At 40.6% G+C, this 18,630-nt stretch overlaps 1 protein-coding gene across 1 annotated transcript; it reads left to right on the top strand.

Annotated features, from left to right (window-relative positions):
- Window positions 1-14,268: 14,268 nt before the first annotated feature.
- On the top strand, window positions 14,269-15,627 carry LOC112130061 (ret finger protein-like 4A). The gene is made up of 2 exons (XM_054539111.2): window positions 14,269-14,554; window positions 15,047-15,627. The coding sequence occupies exons 1-2, from the start codon at window positions 14,269-14,271 to the stop codon at window positions 15,625-15,627; spliced, it is 867 nt and encodes a 288-aa protein (XP_054395086.2).
- Window positions 15,628-18,630: the final 3,003 nt, after the last annotated feature.

Below are 18,630 nucleotides of genomic sequence, written 5' to 3'. Positions count from 1 at the left end.
AGGCTGGGCGCAGTGGCTCACACCTGTAATCCCAGCATTTTGGAAGGCTGAGGCAGGCGGATCGCCTGAGGTCAGGAGTTCAAGACCAGCCTGGCCAACATGGTGAAACCCCGTCTCTACTAAAAATACAAAAATTAGCCAGGCGCAGTGGTGTGCACCTGTAATCCCAGCTACTCAGGAGGCTGAGGCAGAAGAGTCGCTTGAATTCAGGAGGCAGAGGTTGCGGTGAGCTGAGATGGTGCCACTGCACTCCAGCCTGGGCAACAGAGTGAGACTCTGTCTTAAAATACAAAGAAAAATAAACTAAACGAGTATAATTGGATTGTTTATAACACAAGGGATAAATCCTTGAGGTGATGGATACTCTATACATTTTGATGTGATTATTACACATGGCAAGCCTGAACCAAAATATCTCATGTACCCCATAAATATATACCCCTACTCTGTATCCACAAAAATAAAAAAAAAAATGGAAAGACTAGTGAAAAAACCCAGAATACCCTCCAGGTTCATCTGTGTTCTTACAAGTAACAGGATTTCCTTCTTTTTAAAGGCTGAATAGTATTTTATTGTGTATATGTGCCGTATTTTCTTTATCCATTCATCCACAGTCACATTTGAATTTTATGTCTATCGTTCCAGTCCTTAACAAACACAATATGTAGATTTCAGAATTTTGTAAAGTTAAAGTTAAAAATAGAACAAAATGGCACCTACAGTGTTAGGATCATAAGCAACAATGCATTTCTGTAATGTATTTCTTATTAACCTGCAGGAGAAATAGCTTTTAAAATAAATTGATGAATCGCAGTTTTATGGACTATTAGTTTTAAGCTTTAACACCAAACACGTTTTCATAGATTAGAAAGGGACATTGACTGTTGAAGAATGCACACTTTCTAGGAATGTGGACACATCCCATACCTTGACTGGGTTGGTAGTATGTGGGCATATACATTTATCAAAAGTCAGTGAACTGGTACCTAGATCTTGAATTTTAAATATTATTCTACACTAAGAGGAATCAAGACCCCTTGAAGAAATAGCTAAATCAGGGCTGGGGCAAGGGAAATACTAGAGGAGCCTGGAGTATCTTGTAGTCCCAGAAAATAAGAAAAGGATCAGTGATGGCTCAAGCCCTTAATCCCAGCACTTTGGGAGGCCGAGAAGGGCGGATCACGGGGTCAAGAGATCGAGACCATCCTGGCCAACATGGTGAAACCCCGTCTCTACTAAAAATACAAAAAAATCAGCCGGGCGTGGTGGTGGGCGCCTGTAGTCCCAGCTACTCGGGAGGCTGAGGCAGGAGAATGGCGGGAACCCGGGAGGCGGAGCTTGCAGTGAGCCGAGATCGCGCCACCGCACTCCAGCCTGGGCGACAGAGCGAGACTCCGTCTCAAACAAAAAAAAAAAGAAAGAAAAAAGAAAAGGATCAGTGATGGGGACGTGTCACCGGATCTTGAAATGAAAATGAAATTGAAGTGGGTCCCACTTGCCGAATGTGGACCAATTTGAATACCAGACTAAATAATTACAATAACATAACCCTGAGAATGAAATGAGAATCAATGAATCAATACTGGTGAAATGAACAAGTGAAATATACCACAGTTTCTTCATCCACTCGTTGATTGCTGGGCATCTGGGTTGGTTCCACGATTTTGCAATGGCGAATGGTGCAGCTATAAACAGGCGTGTGCAAGTGTCTTTTTCATATAATGACTTCTTTTCCTCTGGGTAGATACCCAGGAGTGGGGTTGCTGGATCAAATGGTAGTTCTACTTTTATTTATATGGTGGAATACTACTCAGCCACAAAAAGGAATGAAGTAACAGCATTTGCAGCAACCTGGATGAGATTGGAGACTATTATTCTAAGTGAAGTAACTCAGGAATGGAAAACCAAACATTATATGTTCTCACTGATATGTGGGAGCTAAGCTGTGAGGATGCAAAGGCATAAGAATGATACAAGGGACTTTGGGGACTTGGGGGGAAGGGTGGGAGGGGGCGAGGGACAAAAGACTACAAATATGGTGCAGTGTACACTGCTCAGGTGTACACTGTACTCACAAATCACCACCAAAGAACTTACTCATGTAACCAAATACCACCTGTACCCCAATAACTTAAAGGAAAAATTTTAAAAATCAGACAGAAAAAAATAAACGAACAAGTGAATAAAATTCTTCTTCCCTCATTAAAATGTCAGCTAATAAATATAGAAGAAATGATGAAGTTATAAAACTGTCATTTGAATATTACTCAACCATAAGAAACAAGAAAATTCTGCTATTTGTGACAACATGGATGAGTCTGGAGGACGTGGTGCTCAGTGAAATAAGCCAGATACGAAAAGGCAGGTACTATATGATCTCAGTTGTATATGGAATTTTTTTTAAAAAAGCCAAACTCATAGAATTAGAGAGTAGAGATGTGGCTGCCTGGGGCTGGGAGAAGAGGAAATGAAAAGATGCTGGTCAATGGGTACAAACTCTTAATAATAAGATGAATAAATTCTGAAGCCCTGATGTACAATGAGATGACCATATTTAATATTACTGTACAGTTTACTTACAATTTGTGAAGAAAGTAGATTTTAAGTGTTCTTATCCCACGCAAGCACAAAAAGTTAAGTAATTGTGATGATGTGTTAATGTGGTTGTGGTAATCATTTCACAATGCTTATGTATAATCAAATTATCATTTCAAACACATTGAATATGTACAATTTTTACCTGTCAATTATATTTCAATAAAGCTAGGGGAAAATCTTTTAATAAAAAAGAAATTAAAATACCATTTATTTTGGTTACTATTTTTTGCTAATAAAATGTTCAGAAAGGTTCTTGTTTAGTTGACAAGTCATTTCAAGACAATTTCCAGTTTGTTTAAAAAACTTCTGAAAATAGGCCAGGTGGGGCGACTCACGCCTGTAATCCCAGCATTTTGGGAGGTCGAGATGGGCAGATCACGAGGTCAGGAGATCAAGACCATCCTGGCTGACACAGTGAAACCCCGTCTCTACTAAAAATACAAAAAATTAGCCAGGCATGGTGGCGGGCGCCTGTAGTCCCAGCTACTTGGGAGGCTGAGGCAGGAGAACGGTGTGAACCCGGGAGGCGGAACTTGCAGTAAGCCGAGATCGCGCCACTGCGCTCCAGCCTGGGCGACAGAGCAAGACTCCGTTTAAACAAAAAAAAAGCCTTCTGAAAATAAATTCCTGCAATTAAAAAATATATCTGAAGAAACAATTTTATCTTCTGAGTAAGCTTTTAGGGAATACTTGTGAATAGGCTTTATCAAAAGGGTCTCTAACTACATATTTGTTACATGTGGATAAGATGCAACTTCTAACTTTTTGCCAACAGACTTTTTTTTTTTTTTTTAAGACAGAGTCTCACTCTGTCACCCAGGCTGGAGTGCAGTGGCACAATCTCGGCTCACTAGAACCTTCGCCTCCTGGTTTCAAGCAATTCTCGTGCCTCAGCTGGGATTACGGGCACCCACCAACACGCCCAGCTAATTTTTGTATTTTTGGTAGAGATAGGGTTTCACCATGCTGGTCAGGATGGTCTCGAACTCCTGATCTCAGGTGATCCACCTATCTCGGCCTCTCAAACTGCTGGGATTACAAGTGTGAGCCACGGTTCCTGGACACCAGTGGACTTTTTAATAGGCATGATCTAACTGATATAATATTCAGCCAGGATGGGAAATTCAGTTTCAGCCAGAATGAAATAAGGCATGATGCAATTCATTAAAGAACTAATATATATCCAAAAGAGAAAGAGATAACTGCCTGCAGAATTTCCTGAAATTAAAAGAAAAATTTCACCATCATTATAATTGGCATAATTATGTCTAACACGATTAACTCTAATTTCATCAATATAATAATGAAAGGTGAACTTTCAACAAAACTAAAGAAATCTCCAGGGCATGTATACGAAAGTGAAATGGAATTCTGAGTGTTCCCTCTCAAGTCCATGCTATTATGAGCTTTGGGCACGGTCGGAGGGTCAGAGTTAGAAATGAGTTGGATTCCTTTGAGGCCCAGAGACTCAACACTCAGGCAGGGACGGGTGTAAGCATTGACACTGGCGAAGTGAGATGCAGAAACTGAGCTCTTCACCCACAGGAGATTCCTGAGGTGCTGAAATTCTAGCGATTCAGCAACAGAATCCTTACCTCTATGCCAGGAGAGAAAGTAAGCCAATCACTTCCCCCAAAGGACAATTGTTTCTCAGCAATTTTAAAATATTAGGAATTGAAAGCCAAAGGCAGTCCCAGAAATTTCCTGAAAGGATAGTAAAACAAAAAATACGAAACCAACACACTAACCCTCGCACTTATCCGAGACAAGGGCTACTTGGATGAACCTACTGGAAGCAGAATTGAACACTTTTGGTTACCTTTTGCAAGTGAAGCCATATGGTCATACCAAAGTGAAAATGTTCCTTATTCATTGCTTCAAAATAACTACAAGACACACTTGGAAACAATTTCCCATGAGCAAGAATCAGTGACACAACGTGAGAATGTGTGTCCTGATACTCAACACTCTAAAAGGCACTGTGCAATAACTTTAATATTATTAAAATAGTATGCATGATAAAACTATAAAAATGCATATGGAAATATATTACTATAAACCCACGTAATACAGAAATATTCAATCTTTTTTTTGAGACAGAGTTTCGCTCTTGTTGCCCAGGCTGGAGTGCAATAGCGCGATCTCAGCTCACCACAACCTCCACCTCCCAGGTTCAAGGGATTCTCCCGCCTCAGCCTCCTGAGTAGCTGGGATTACAGGCATGTGCCACCACACCTGGCTAATTTTTGTATTTTTAGTAGAGACGGGGTATCTCCATGTTGGCCAGGCTCATCTCGAACTCCTGACCTCAAGTGATCTGCCCACCTCAGCCTACCAAAGTGCTGGTATTACAGGCAGGAGCTACTGCGCCCAGCCAATATTCAATATTTGTAAAGTGGTATGATATTGTAGCAGTAACAGGAAATCGACAAATAAAGTACAACAAAAGTTACAGAAAGAGACCAAGGCAACAGGTGGGTGTTTCACATCCAGTGGATGGTGCCAGAAAATTGGTATGGGAAGATAGGCTATGCAATATATGTGTTGAAGTAATTGGTATCAATAGATAAAACTGAACCACTACATCACGTTATGAAGATTTATTATGTATAAGCGAGTTGAAAATGTAAAAAGAGACATTAATGTGTGAAAGAAAATATAGGGAAATAGTTGGCTTTCAGGATAGGAAGTATTTATATCACCCACAAATGATAAGATTAATAAAAAGACATTAATACATTTTAAAACAACTCTACCCCTCAAATACCATAAACAATAAATAGAAAATCCCAAATTTTAGAAAGATTTATGATTTTGTATTAACTGGCAAATTGTATTTTGTATTAATATACACAAAAAAATACATAAAGTCAGGTAAATCTTTAAGGAAAAGAACAGGCAATTCACAAAAGAGAAACCAAGTGACAGCCCAGCCACCCTTTCTGCCCCCCATCATCACCATCATCTAATCTTCATCTTCACCATCACCGTCATCATCATCATCATCATCATCACCATCATCATTATCTTCATCTTCACCATCACCATCATCATCATCTTCATCTTCACCATCATCATCACTATCATCACCATCATCATCATCATCATAATCTTCATCTTCACCATCACCGTCATCATCATCATCATCACCATCAAATCTTCATCTTCACCATCACCGTCATCATCATCATCATCACCATCATCATCAATATCATCACGATCATCATCCTTTTCATTTCACAGAGGAGGAAAAAAAAGTGCAGTTAGTAAATACTTGCCCATAGCCACACCAACAGTCTAGAATAGAGGTTGCTGTTCCAGCTCAAGTGCTTAACCACTTCTAACCTTCTATGCCAGATCCTGTGGCGGCTATCAGAAAAACTGAAGAAAGGGAGATCAAGACAAAGCCCTCTAATGGATGCACCCCGGCCCAGCTAAGGATGGTTTAATCAGTCAGGGTAAAGAGGTCAGGTCAGAATTTTGATGGTGAGTAGCTGGTTAAAGAAAGGCCAAGATCCTGGAGAGGAAAGATTCTTTGAGTCTCTTAGCTCAGTCTCGTTAGACAGAACCGAGCCACATCTTCCCATAGATCCAACACAGACCTTCCTAAGCCTCACTGGGATCAATGATGCCTGGGAGGCAGCACAATGCTGTGGTTAAAATTTTGCAAATCAAAACCACAATGAGATACCATCTCACACCAGTTAGAATGGCAATCATTAAAAAGTCAGGAAACAACAGGTGCTGGACAGGATGTGGAGAAATAGGAACACTTTTACACTGTTGGTGGGACTGTAAACTAGTTCAACCCTTGTGGAAGTCAGTGTGGCGATTCCTCAGGGATCTAGAACTAGAAATTCCATTCAACCCAGCCATCCCATTACTGGGTATATACCCAAAGGACTATAAATCATGCTGCTATAAAGACACATGCACACGTATGTTTATTGCAGCATTATCCACAACAGCAAAGACTTGGAACCAACCCAAATGTCCAACAATGATAGACTGGATTAAGAAAATGTGGCACATATACACCATGGAATACTATGCAGCCATAAAAAATGATGAGTTCATGTCCTTTGTAGGGACATGGATGAAATTGGAAATCATCATTCTCTGTAAACTATCGCAAGAACAAAAAACCAAACACCGCATATTCTCACTCATAGGTGGGAATTGAACAATGAGAACACATGGACACAGGAAGGGGAACATCACACTTCGGGGACTGTTGTGGAGTCGGGGGATGGGGGAGGGGTAGCATTGGGAGATATACCTAATGCTAGATGACGAGTTAGTGGGTGCAGCACACCAGCATGGCACATGTATACATATGTAACTTACCTGCACATTGCACACATGTACCATAAAACCTAAAGTATAATAATAATAATAATAATAATAAAGAAAAAAAAAAGTCAAAAAAAAAAAAATTTGGGCTGACCAAGTAGGAATGTTCTCAACTCTAGCCTCCACCCTGATGGCCTCAAGTATCTTTGACAATGGGAATAATAATGCTATCTACTTCAGAGGGCTGTGAAGAGAAGGATCTTGCATAAAATGCACTTAGTGGTAGGGCTTTTACACCATTAGCGTTCAATTAACGTTAAAGAGGGTGGAGACAAGAATGGCAGCTGTGGGGGGATAATGGGGATGAGCGTGAAGAGGGGGCAGCATTTGCACAGGAGTCAATGATGAGGGTAACAGGGCGTTTGGAGACACCTGCAGATTCTGACTTCTGCTCTTTATATCCAAAGCCAGTTATTCAAGCATATTCACTGATTTCCTTATATACAAATGCTCCTTTTTAAGTGCTCAACTTTTAAAGCGGAAGTTGAGACATGCACAAAATAGGTTCCCGTAGGAAGTTCATAGGAGGAGTCAGATACTCAGATTATAAGCAGAGTGGTTCCCATTACTAGTCTGCCAAACCAGCTATTATTGGTCAGGAGAAGATAGTTCGCAGAAGCCCTGTGATCATATTATATTATGTAGGGAGATGATATTAACAGCAGCATGGAACTATCCAGCTGGGGGAAAAGCATTCACACCTGAGGAGTTAAAAAAGAACCTAAACAATTGCCCTCTGCATCTAGTCATCAATATCCATGACAGCCAATGAAAAGGAGAGATTCTGTGGCCAGTCACAGAGCAGCCAGGGCCTTTTATTCTAAGTTTCCACAGCTGTTCTTTGTTGAGTTCCAGCCAGGGGGACCAGGGGCTGGGTTGGGTAAGTCTTCCCCCGACCTTTCTTTCTTCTTCATTTCCCTAAAGTCTCAGTGTTTCCTGAAGGTCTGGAGGGCATAAGGAACAGGTAAGAGGGCACCAGAAATGATCAAGTCTTGACCTTTTGTTTTGGCAAGGATGCATTGTAGTGAAAACCATTTATTTATTTATTCATTTATTTATTTATTTATTTATTTATTGTTTTAAGATGGAGTTTTGCATTGTCACCCAGGCTGGAGTGCAATGGCGTGACCTCGGCTCACCACAATCTCTGCCTCCCGGGTTCAAGTGATTCTCCTGCCTCAGCCTCCCGAGTAGCTGGGACTCCAGGCGCACGCCACCACTCCCAGCTAATTTTTGTATTTTTAGTAGAGACGGGGTTTTGCCATGTTGGCCAGGCTGGTCTCAAACTCCTGACCTCAAGTGATCCGCCCACCTCGACCTCCCAGTGTGCTGAGATTACACGTGAGAGTCACTATTCCCGGCCTGTAATGAAAACCAGATAAATTTGCAGAGAGGTTGTGCAGCCGGCACTTTCACTTGTTAACTTTTGTGTTTCCCAACTCTAAATTGGGTGAGAGAACGGGACTCTTCCAGAAGGCACTGTCTCCTCATTTTTTTTTTTTTTCTGAAATTGAATTAGAGATACAGAAAATTGGAGGTCTTGGAGAGCTGAGGAGAAATGAAGAAAATATAGAAAACTGAAGGTCCATTTTCCAGACTTGGTATGTTGGTTGTGATTGGGGAATTCATGTAACCTGGGGAGACAAATAATAAAACACCAAATCTCTGGCAGTGAGAAAGAGTGAAGTGGAGAGAAGGAAATTTGAGACCTGTTGATCTGGTGACTTGGCTGGTTGGTTTTGAAGTAATCTTTTATCAGCCAGTTCTAAAATGTCCTAATCTTATGCTAAATGACATGTTCATCACGTTGTCAGTAATGTTTGCTTTGCATGCCACAAGAATAGCGTGAGAGTAGGGGTGAGCCAGGGGGTAGAATCTGGGAGGAATGAGGAGATTGTGCTAGGGACCTTGGATGGCAACAACACAAAGTGGTAATGGGTGGTGGAGCCTAGTGTCGGCCTAAAGTCTGTGAAGTGTTAGGGAGCACCAGAGAGGGTATCCGTCCCTTATCTGGACTCTGCAGCACGAAGAATGGGGCTGATGAAACTGTCGGCATGGGAGAGCCGCGGGAGACTCAGTATCTGCAAGGGAAGGCTTCCCCTAGAGCAGGAAGGAGAAAGGAATGTTTGGAGAAGAGATTAAAGGGATGTGAGGGTTTTTAAAAAAAAAAAAAACTTCGGTGAAATATACATAAAGCTTACCATCTTAACTATTTTTAAGAGTACAATTCAGTGGCATTAAGTGCATTTACATTGCTGTGCAATCATCACCACCATCCCTAGAACCTGTTCATACCAAACTGAAACTCTATGCAATGTCCATCAAACCACTCCCCATATCTTCTCCTCCAGCCCCTCTAGTCTCCCTCTGACTCCATATAATGGTCCAGTTGTACCATAATACCGTGCCATGACTTAACTGTTTTCTTACTTATGAATATTTAGGTTTTTGCTTTCAACAATTATTTAAAACCCTGCAGTGACCATTTGTGCACACAAAACTCTGGGCACATTTGAAAATGCTACTTTGGAATGGATACCAGCGAGTAAAATTGTGGGGTTGAAGAAAATCTTCATTTTCCATTTTAATACAGGTTGCCACATTTTCGTCCAAAATTACATGCATTTATATTCCACCAGTGTTTAACATCCATTTCCCCATATATTATGATGAAAATTACATATATTATTTATTTTTTTTTGAAACTGAGTTTTGCTCTTGTCTCCCAGGCTGAAGTGCAACGGTGTGACCTCGGCTCACTACAACCTCTGCCTCCCGGGTTCAAGCGATTCTCCTGCCTCAGCCTCCCAAGTAGCTGGGATTACAGGTGCCTGCCACCATGCCCCGCTAATTTTTTGTATTTTTAGTAGAGTTGGACTTTCACCACATTGGGCAGGCTGGTCTCGAACTCCCGACCTCAGGTGATCCACCCACCTCAGCCTCCCAAAGTGCTTGGGATTACAGGCATGAGCCACTCTACCCAGCCTATATATTTCAAATCTGGATGGAAAATGAGCTTCTAGAAAACTTTTCCTATTTTTAACAGCCATTGAAGTTTATTTCATGAAGTTTGTCCATTCCTTTCTCAATAAGTTAAATTAGCTTCTTACTTGCCTGTTATATTAAAATGTACACTTAAAATTTAACAATGGAGGCCGGGCACGGTGGCTCATGCCTATAATCCCAGCACTTTGGGAGGCCAAGGCGGGTGGATCACAAGGTCAGGAGTTCGAGACCATGCTGGCCAAGATGGTGAAACCCCGTCTCTACCAAAAATACAAAAAAATTAGCCAGGCGTGGTGGTGGGCACCTCTAATCCCAGCTAGTCAGGAGGCTGAGGCAAAGAATTGCTTGAATCTGGGAGGCGGAGGTTGCAGTGAACTGAGGTGGTGCCACTGCACTCCAGCCTGGGCAACAGAGCGAGACTCAGTCTCAAAAAAAAAAAAAAAAAATTTAACAATGGATTTCCATGCTTTTGCCTTTATTTTCTAATTTTATTGTGATTGTTGAATGAGACCAGTGATCTCTGATTTAGAATACCTGTTTCTCTTTTAGCTTTTATTTATGCCCAAGATAAGGTCAAGTTTAGTAAATGTCTCATGTGTGTTTGAATGGAATGTACATATTTGATTTGGAATCAAAGCACTTCCCCTTTAAAAAATGTAGACATATATTTCACATATATATGCCACAAACTCTTTCTTGTGCATTACCTAAATGGTATATTATTAACTTTTTTTTTTGCTGGGTGTGGTAGCTCTTGCCTATAATCTCAGCACTTTGGAAGGCCGAGGTGGGAGGATTACTTGAGGCCAGGAGTTTGAGACCAGCCTGGGCAACATAGTGAGACATCATCTCTACAAAAATCTAAAAAAATTACCTGGGCCTGGTGGTGTGTGCCTGTAGTCCCAGCTACTTGGGAGGCGGAGGTGGGGAGGTTGAGGAGGTCCTTGAGCCCCAGTGGGTGTGGGTGGGAGGCCGGTTGAGGCTGCAGGGAGCTGTGATTGAGCCACTGCACTCAGCCTGGGCACAGAGCAAGACCTTGTCTCAAAAAATTTATTGTGGTAAAATATACATAATACCAAACTTACCATCTTAACCGTTTTAAGTGTATAGTTCAATGGTACTAAATACACTTATAATGTTGTACAAGCATCGTCACATCCATCTCCCTGTTTATCTTGTAAAACTGAAACTGTCCTGATTAAACAATAACTTCCCATTTTCTTCTTCAGCCCCTGGCAACCATAATTTCTACTTTGTCTCTATGATTCTGACCACTTTAAGTACCTCATATACGTTTAATTGAACAATTTTTGTCGTTTTGTGACTGGTTTCTATCACTTGGCATAATGTCCTCAAGGTTTATTCATGTCACAGCATATGTCAGAATCTCCTTCCTAGGCCGGGCGCGGTGGCTCACGCCTGTAATCCCAGCACTTTGGGAGGCTGAGACGGGCGGATCACAAGGTCAGGAGATGGAGACCATCCTGGCTAACACAGTGAAACCCCATCTCTACTAAAAATACAAAAAATTAGTCAGGCCTGGTGGCGGGTGCCTGTAGTTCCAGCTACTCAGGAGGCTGAGGCAGGAGAATGGTGTGAACCCAGGAAGTGGAGCTTGCAGTGAGCTGAGATCGGTTTTTTTTTTTAGATAGAGTCTTGCTCTGTCTCCCAGAGTGGAGTTCAGTGACGCAATGTCCACTCACTACGACCTCCAACTCCCAGGTTCAAGCGATTTACTTCCCTCAACCTCACTTATTTCACTTCCCATAATGCCCTCAGCCTTCCTTCACATTGGTGCAATGCCAGGATTTCCTTCTTTTTTATGGTAGAATAATTCATTGTATATACCACCATTAACTCATCCATTTTTCTCCCACAGACTCTGGGGTTGTTTCCATGGCTGTTGTGAATAACGCTGTAGAGAACCTAAGAGTGCAGATATCTCTTTGACATGCTGACCTCTTTTTTTCACATATAAACACAGAAGTAGGGTTGCTGGAACACAGGCAGTTCTATTCTTCATGTTTTCAGAAATCTCACTACTATTTTCTGTAGTGGTTGTACCAATTTTCTTTCCCACCAACCGTGTACAAGGGTTCCCCTTTCTCCACATCCGTACCACACTTATCTTTTGTCTTTTTGATCACAGCCATCCTAGCAGAGGGGGGTAATATCTCATGGTGGTTTTCTTGCTGGAGGGCTCAGGAGGGTCTCTGGATGCCAGAAAGACCCCAGTCCCAGCCAGTTTCCAGGTTCCTGATGCTGTCAGGAGAACAAATTCAGGAACTACTCAGGATGAAGTGAAAGGCAAGCAGCTTCTATTCCAGAGCAAAAGGACACAGTTAGGAGAGAAGTGTGGGAGGGCGTGCTCCTGAGAATGAGTCGAGCCCAACAGGGTTTGGGTTTTCTATTTTTTTGAGGTCTTCTAATTAGGGGATGGAATAATCAGGAGATTTTCTGGGGAAAAGGCAGAGATTTCTCAGAATGGGGGTGCCACCCAATTTCGTACTAAATGAGGGCATGCTCAGATCTATCCTGGAGCTGCTGGGTGAGTGATCTAGTGTGGTAATGAGCAGATAATTAGGTCTGGGGTAGGGCTTGGGTCAAATCAAATACTATGTTGCACCCAGCCTGTCTCAGCCTGCTTAGCTCCATCCTGTTTGTTAAAGCTGAAGCTCCTCCTTGTCCTTATAGCTAATTTAACAGCTCCTTTCTTGCTGTTATGTGAATGATAGACTGGATTAAGAAAATGTGGCACATATACACCATGGAATACTATGCAGCCATAAAAAATGATGAGTTCATGTCGTTTGTAGGGACATGGATGAAGCTGGAAACTATCATTCTCAGCAAACTATTGCAAGGACAAAAAACCAAACACCGCATGTTCTCACTCATGTGTGGGAATTAAACAAAGAGAACACTTGGACACGGAGGAGGGGAACATCACACACCGGGCGAGGACTGTTGTGGGAGGGGGGAGGGATAGCATTAGGAGATATACCTAATGCTAAATGAGGAGTTAATGGGTGTAGCACACCAACATGGCACATGTATACATATGTAACCTGCACGTTGTACAAATGTACCCTAAAACTTAAAGTATAATAATAATAAAATAAAAATAAAAATAAAAAAAGAAATTAGTAATTGATACCTTTTTCTACTGTGACTACCCAGAATTCCTGTCTCAGTTTTAGTTTTCATGTAGCTGATGATTACTGAAGTTGAGCATGCTTTAAGGACCTGTTAGCAATCTGTACCTGTTCTTCAGAGAAATGTCAATTCAGGTCTTTGGCCCATTTAAATATTGGAATTTTTTGGCTATTACCTTAAATAAGTTCCTTATGTATTTTGAATATTAATTTATTTTTATCCATATGGTAGTAGATAATTTCTCCCATTCTGCAGCTGGTCTTCACATTTTGCTGCTTTCTTTGTTTTGTGCTATGCAGAATATTTTCACTCTTACCTAGTAAAACTTATTTATTAATGTTTCTGTCTTGTGCTTTGGATGTGATATTATGCTATAGAGTTTTTTTAAAGTACATCCAGGTTGGACAGCTGGGGAGGTAGAGAATTTTCAAATGTAGTCCAGAACTGTCCAACAGAAAGATAACCCACATAGGTAATTATAAGTTTATTTTCAAGTAGTCAAATAAAGCATAATGAAACAAGCCTAACAAATTTTAACTCATAAATATAATCCTTTCAACATGTAATCAATTTTCAATGTTCTCAGGGAGATAGTTAACATTTTCTTTTTTTGGGGACGGAGTCTCGCTCTGTCGCCCAGGCTGGAGTGCAGTGGTGCGATCTCAGTTCACTGCAAGCTCCGCCTCCCAGGTTCGCGCCACTCTCCCGCCTCAGCCTCCCGAGTAGCTGGGACTACAGGCGCCCGCCACTGCACCGGGATAATTTTTTGTATTTTTAGTAGAGACGGGGTTTCACCGTGTTAGCCACGATTGTCTCGATCTCCTGACCTCGTGATCCGCCTGCCTCAGCCTCCCAAGGTGCTGGGATTACAGGCGTGAGCCACCGTGCCCAGCCTTCACTACATCGACTCAAAGTCTTTTGGTGAATCATGCCCTTTATTCCAATGAGTATTACAAATATTAGAAGTTCAGCACCCGGAGTCAATTATATTTGTATCTATGTTGTCTCTTCCTCACTAGTAGTAGTGGTTGTAAATATCATGCAAAGATATCTCTATGCATGTAAAGATAAAAGGTCCCAAGCACTATTGGCTATTCACTATTGGCTCACAGAAATTCTAATACCATGCTCATTTTTTTCCTACAGACATTTGTCATGGCTGAACACTTCAAACAAGCCATTAGATGTCCTGTCTGTCTAAAAGATCTTGAAGAACCCGTGCAACTGCAATGTGGATGTGTCTACTGCCTCCCATGCCTCGATTCACTCCAGAAGGAGCCCGATGGGGAAGGTTTACTGTGCGGCTTCTGCTCTGTGGTCTCTCAGAAGGATGACATCAAGCCCCACTACAAGCTGAGGGCTCTGGTTCCCATCATCAAGGAACTAGAGCCCAAGCTGAAATCTATTCTAACAATGAACCCAAGGATGAGGAAGTTTCAAGGTAAGGAATCTATACGACCTGCTACAACCCTTAAAAGGAACCGAAAAAACAGCTTTCAAACATTTTTTAAAATATGGGCATTATCAGAAGGCTGGCATCTAAAACTTCTATGCTGCACAAACAGCAGTTCTCACGTTTGCGTATAGGTATTCGTGGAATCTGTGCAAATTTGTACAATCCTTTGGAGAGCAAGCTACTGTCTGCCTTCATGTATCCTATGTGCTAAATGGAAAAAATACTTATCAAATTATCCAATGACGTAATTCAAAAGGAATTTCTACTATGAATCAGGTGGACTTGTTACAATTATTATATTCAAACATTCTGTACATAAAATTTGACCCCATCAGGTGGCTAAACAGGAAAATTTTGATTTGGGAAAGTAGAATAAAAGAAGTAAAAGTTAATAATATATTTAGGTGTTTGCAGCAAAGGGATGGAGGGAGTCTTTAGTGCTTGTCTTTGCTGAACTACTGATTCTTCTTTGTACAGTGGATATGACCTTGGATGTGGACACAGCCAACAACTATCTCATCATTTCTGAAGACCTGAGGAGTGTCCGATGTGGGGATTTCAGCCAGACTAGGAAGGAGCAAGCTGAGAGGTTCGACTCCTCACGGTGCGTCCTGGGCGCCCCTCGCTTCAATTCCGGCCGCCATAACTGGGAGGTGGACGTGGGCACCAGCAAAGTATGGGATGTGGGCATTTGTAAGGAATCTGTGAACCGACAGGGGAAGATCGCACTTTCTTCAGAAGATGGCTTCTTGACTGTGGGTTGCAGAAAAGGAACGGTCTTTGCTGCCAGCACTATGCCTATAACTGCTCTCCTGGTGAGTCCCCAGTTTCACAGAGTGGGGATTTTCCTGGATATAGGTATGAGGTCCATTTCCTTTTACAATGTTAGTGATGGGTGCCATATCTACACATTCAGCAAAATTCCTGTTTGCGAGCCATGGCGTCCATTTTTTTCTCTTCAACGTGGAACTCAAGATGATGAGAGCTTCCTGAGTATCTGTGCTGTGATAAATCCAGCCAGTGCCAGTGCCCCAATTTATTCTGGGGAAAGTAAATAAACATTTGAACATAATCATCTTTAGGAAGTTCCTGTGCGCCCATAGCCAGAACTAAGAACCTTTCTGCCAGATACACATAGCTACAAATGGATAGAAGGGAAAGAGCCATCATTCTGTAAACCTTGAAGAGAAAGCAGTTATATTAATTAGGGGAAAATTACATTTTACTTAAAGTTTGTCATGTTGTTTTCTTTGGGGCTTATGTTTATATTTCTGTACAATAAATATTTTGAAATTTCAGATTCACTTGCCAATGTTCTCTATTTTCTGCAAGATCAATGCACTATGTGTCATGGAAGTTATGAACTAAATAATAATTTGAATGTGAAACAACAGAGTAACTGATTTTCAAAATATAAGGCCTTATTTGACTACAGTAAAATTATCTACATGTCTATGTATTCAGTTTAACGCGACAACTGAATATTCACATTCAAGTGTACACAGTATTTGCCAGAGTTAGATATGTGGGATCACAGACAAAACTCATTAAGATTAAAATTGAAATAATATATACTCCCTTCTCTAATGGCAACAGAGTTAAGTTAGAAATCAGTAATGGGAAGAAATCCATAAATCCTCCAAATCCATGGAATTTAACCCTTTTAAATGAAATTGTGATCAAATATTAAATTTCAATGGAAATCAAAACTATCCTGACCTGACAAAAACACAAATAAAAAGATATCTCATGTTCATGGATTAGAATTAATATTGTTAAAATGTCTATACACTCAAAAGGATCCACAGATTCAATGCAATCCAAATCACAATTGTCATTTTTCACAGAAAAAGAGAAAAAAGTCCTAAAATTTGTGTGAAGCCACAAAAGACCCCAAATAGCTACAACAATCATATGCAAAAAAAACTCACAGCTGTAGACATCCCACTACTTGATTTCAAAATATAAAACTATTATAATCAAAACGACATGGTACTAGAATGAAAACAGCCATGTCTACCAATGAAACAGGATAGAAACCTCCCATATAAACCCATGCACATGTGGTAAAATTGATTTTTGACAAAGGATCCATAACACAAAATGGGGAAAGTACAGCCCCTTCAATAAATTGCACTCGAAGAACTCATCCACATATAGAAGAATAAAATTGTATCTTTACATCAAACTGCATGCATGAATCAACTCAAAATGGAGTAAAGAGTTAAATGAAAGACCTGAAATGGTAAAACTATCAGATCAAAACACAGGGGGAAACATCTAAGAAACTTTTTTTGATATAACCCCTAAATCACAGGCAACAAAAGCAAACATAGACAAATGGGATTGCATCACATTTAAAAGCTTCTGCACAACAAAGGAAACAAGAAAGTGAAGAGACAATCTACACAGCGGGAGAAAATATTTGCAAACCATACATCTGATAAGGGGTTAATATCCAGAATACATAAGGCACTCAAGCAAGAAAACAAATAGATGAATTGAAAAATGGGCTAGGATGGGTATACAGTTTCCATTTTGTAAGATGAAAAGATTTCTGGAGATGAATGGCAGTGATGGTGGCAAAATAAGACGGACATAAAAAATACCATTGAATTTTACACTTAAAAATGGCAAAGATGGTAAATTATGTATACTTTACCACCATTTGTTAAGAAATAAAAGACTGAATGAAAATTAATAGTATTCTGTGGGATCATATCAAGTGATACGGTTTGGCTCTGTGTCCCCAGCCAAATCTCATGTTGAATTGTAATCCTCAGTGTTGGGGAGGGACCAGGTGGGAGATGATTGGATCATAGGGACGGATTTCCTCCACACCGTTCCCATGACTGTGAGTGATTTCTCACAAGATCTGACGATTTAAAAGTGTATGGCACTTTCCCTTTTCTCTCTTTCCTGTCACTATGTGAAAAAGCCACTTGCTTCCCCTTTGCCTTCCTCCATGATTGTTCAGTTTCCCGAGGCCAACCAGTGATGTTCCCTATGCGACCCGCAGAACCATAAATTGATGAAACCTCTTTTCTTCATCAATTACCCAGTCTCAGGTAGTTCTTTATAGCAGTGTGAGAACGAACTAGTACAAAATATTGGTACCAGGAGTGGGGCACTGCTATTAAGATACCTGAAAATATGGAATCGACTTTGGAACTGGGTAACGGGCAGAGGTTGCAACCATTTGGAGGGCTCAGAAGAAGACAGGAAGATGTGAAAAAGTCTGGAACTTCCTAGATACTTGTTAGATGGTTTTCATCAAAATGCTGACAATTGAATTGCTCTTAGTGAAGTAACTTAAAGTAGAAATTAAGGTGACTGATTATGGTATTTTCTTCCTATTATGAGTTTCCCACCAAGCTTCAACTGCGTCTAGAAATTTTGTAAAGGTGTGCTTTTCATTCAACTCAGGATAGCTGTAATTTCCATTGTAATTTCATATTTGATCATTTTATTTACAAGTGGCTATTTCATTTCCATGTAATGAAATGAAATTTATGGATTTCTTCCAGTTATTGACTTCTAATTTGACTCTGTGGCCATCATAGAAGAGGGTGTATAGTATTTCAATTTCAAAGCTAATGAGTTCTCTCTAAGACCACACATATTTGTGGAAAACACTCAGTGTGCACTTCAAATGAATGTCAGTGTTCAGTTGTTGCGTTACACTGAATACATAAACATGTATAATTTTGCTATATTCGTAGGTTCTTATCATTTGAAATTCAGTTACTGTGTTGGGTCCCATTCAAATTATTATTAAGTTCATCACTTCCATAGCACACAGTACACTAATCTTGCAGAAAACAGAAAACATTGGCAAAGGAATCTGAATTTTCAAAATATTTATTGAACAGAAATATAAACAAAAGCCCCAAAGAATATAACATGACAAACTTTAAGTACAATGTCATTTTCCCCTAATTCATATAATTGATTTCTGTTCATGGTTTACAGAATGATGGCTCTTTCCCTTCTATCGCTTTGTAGCTATGTATATCTAGGAGAAAAGTTCTTAGCTATGGCTATGGGCACACAGAAACTTC

The sequence above is a fragment of the Pongo abelii genome, chromosome 20, assembly GCF_028885655.2.
Source record: "Pongo abelii isolate AG06213 chromosome 20, NHGRI_mPonAbe1-v2.0_pri, whole genome shotgun sequence".
Classification (NCBI taxonomy): domain Eukaryota; kingdom Metazoa; phylum Chordata; class Mammalia; order Primates; family Hominidae; genus Pongo; species Pongo abelii.
The sequence above is the reverse complement of the archived record's forward strand: the minus strand, read 5'-3'. Positions and strand labels throughout refer to the sequence as shown.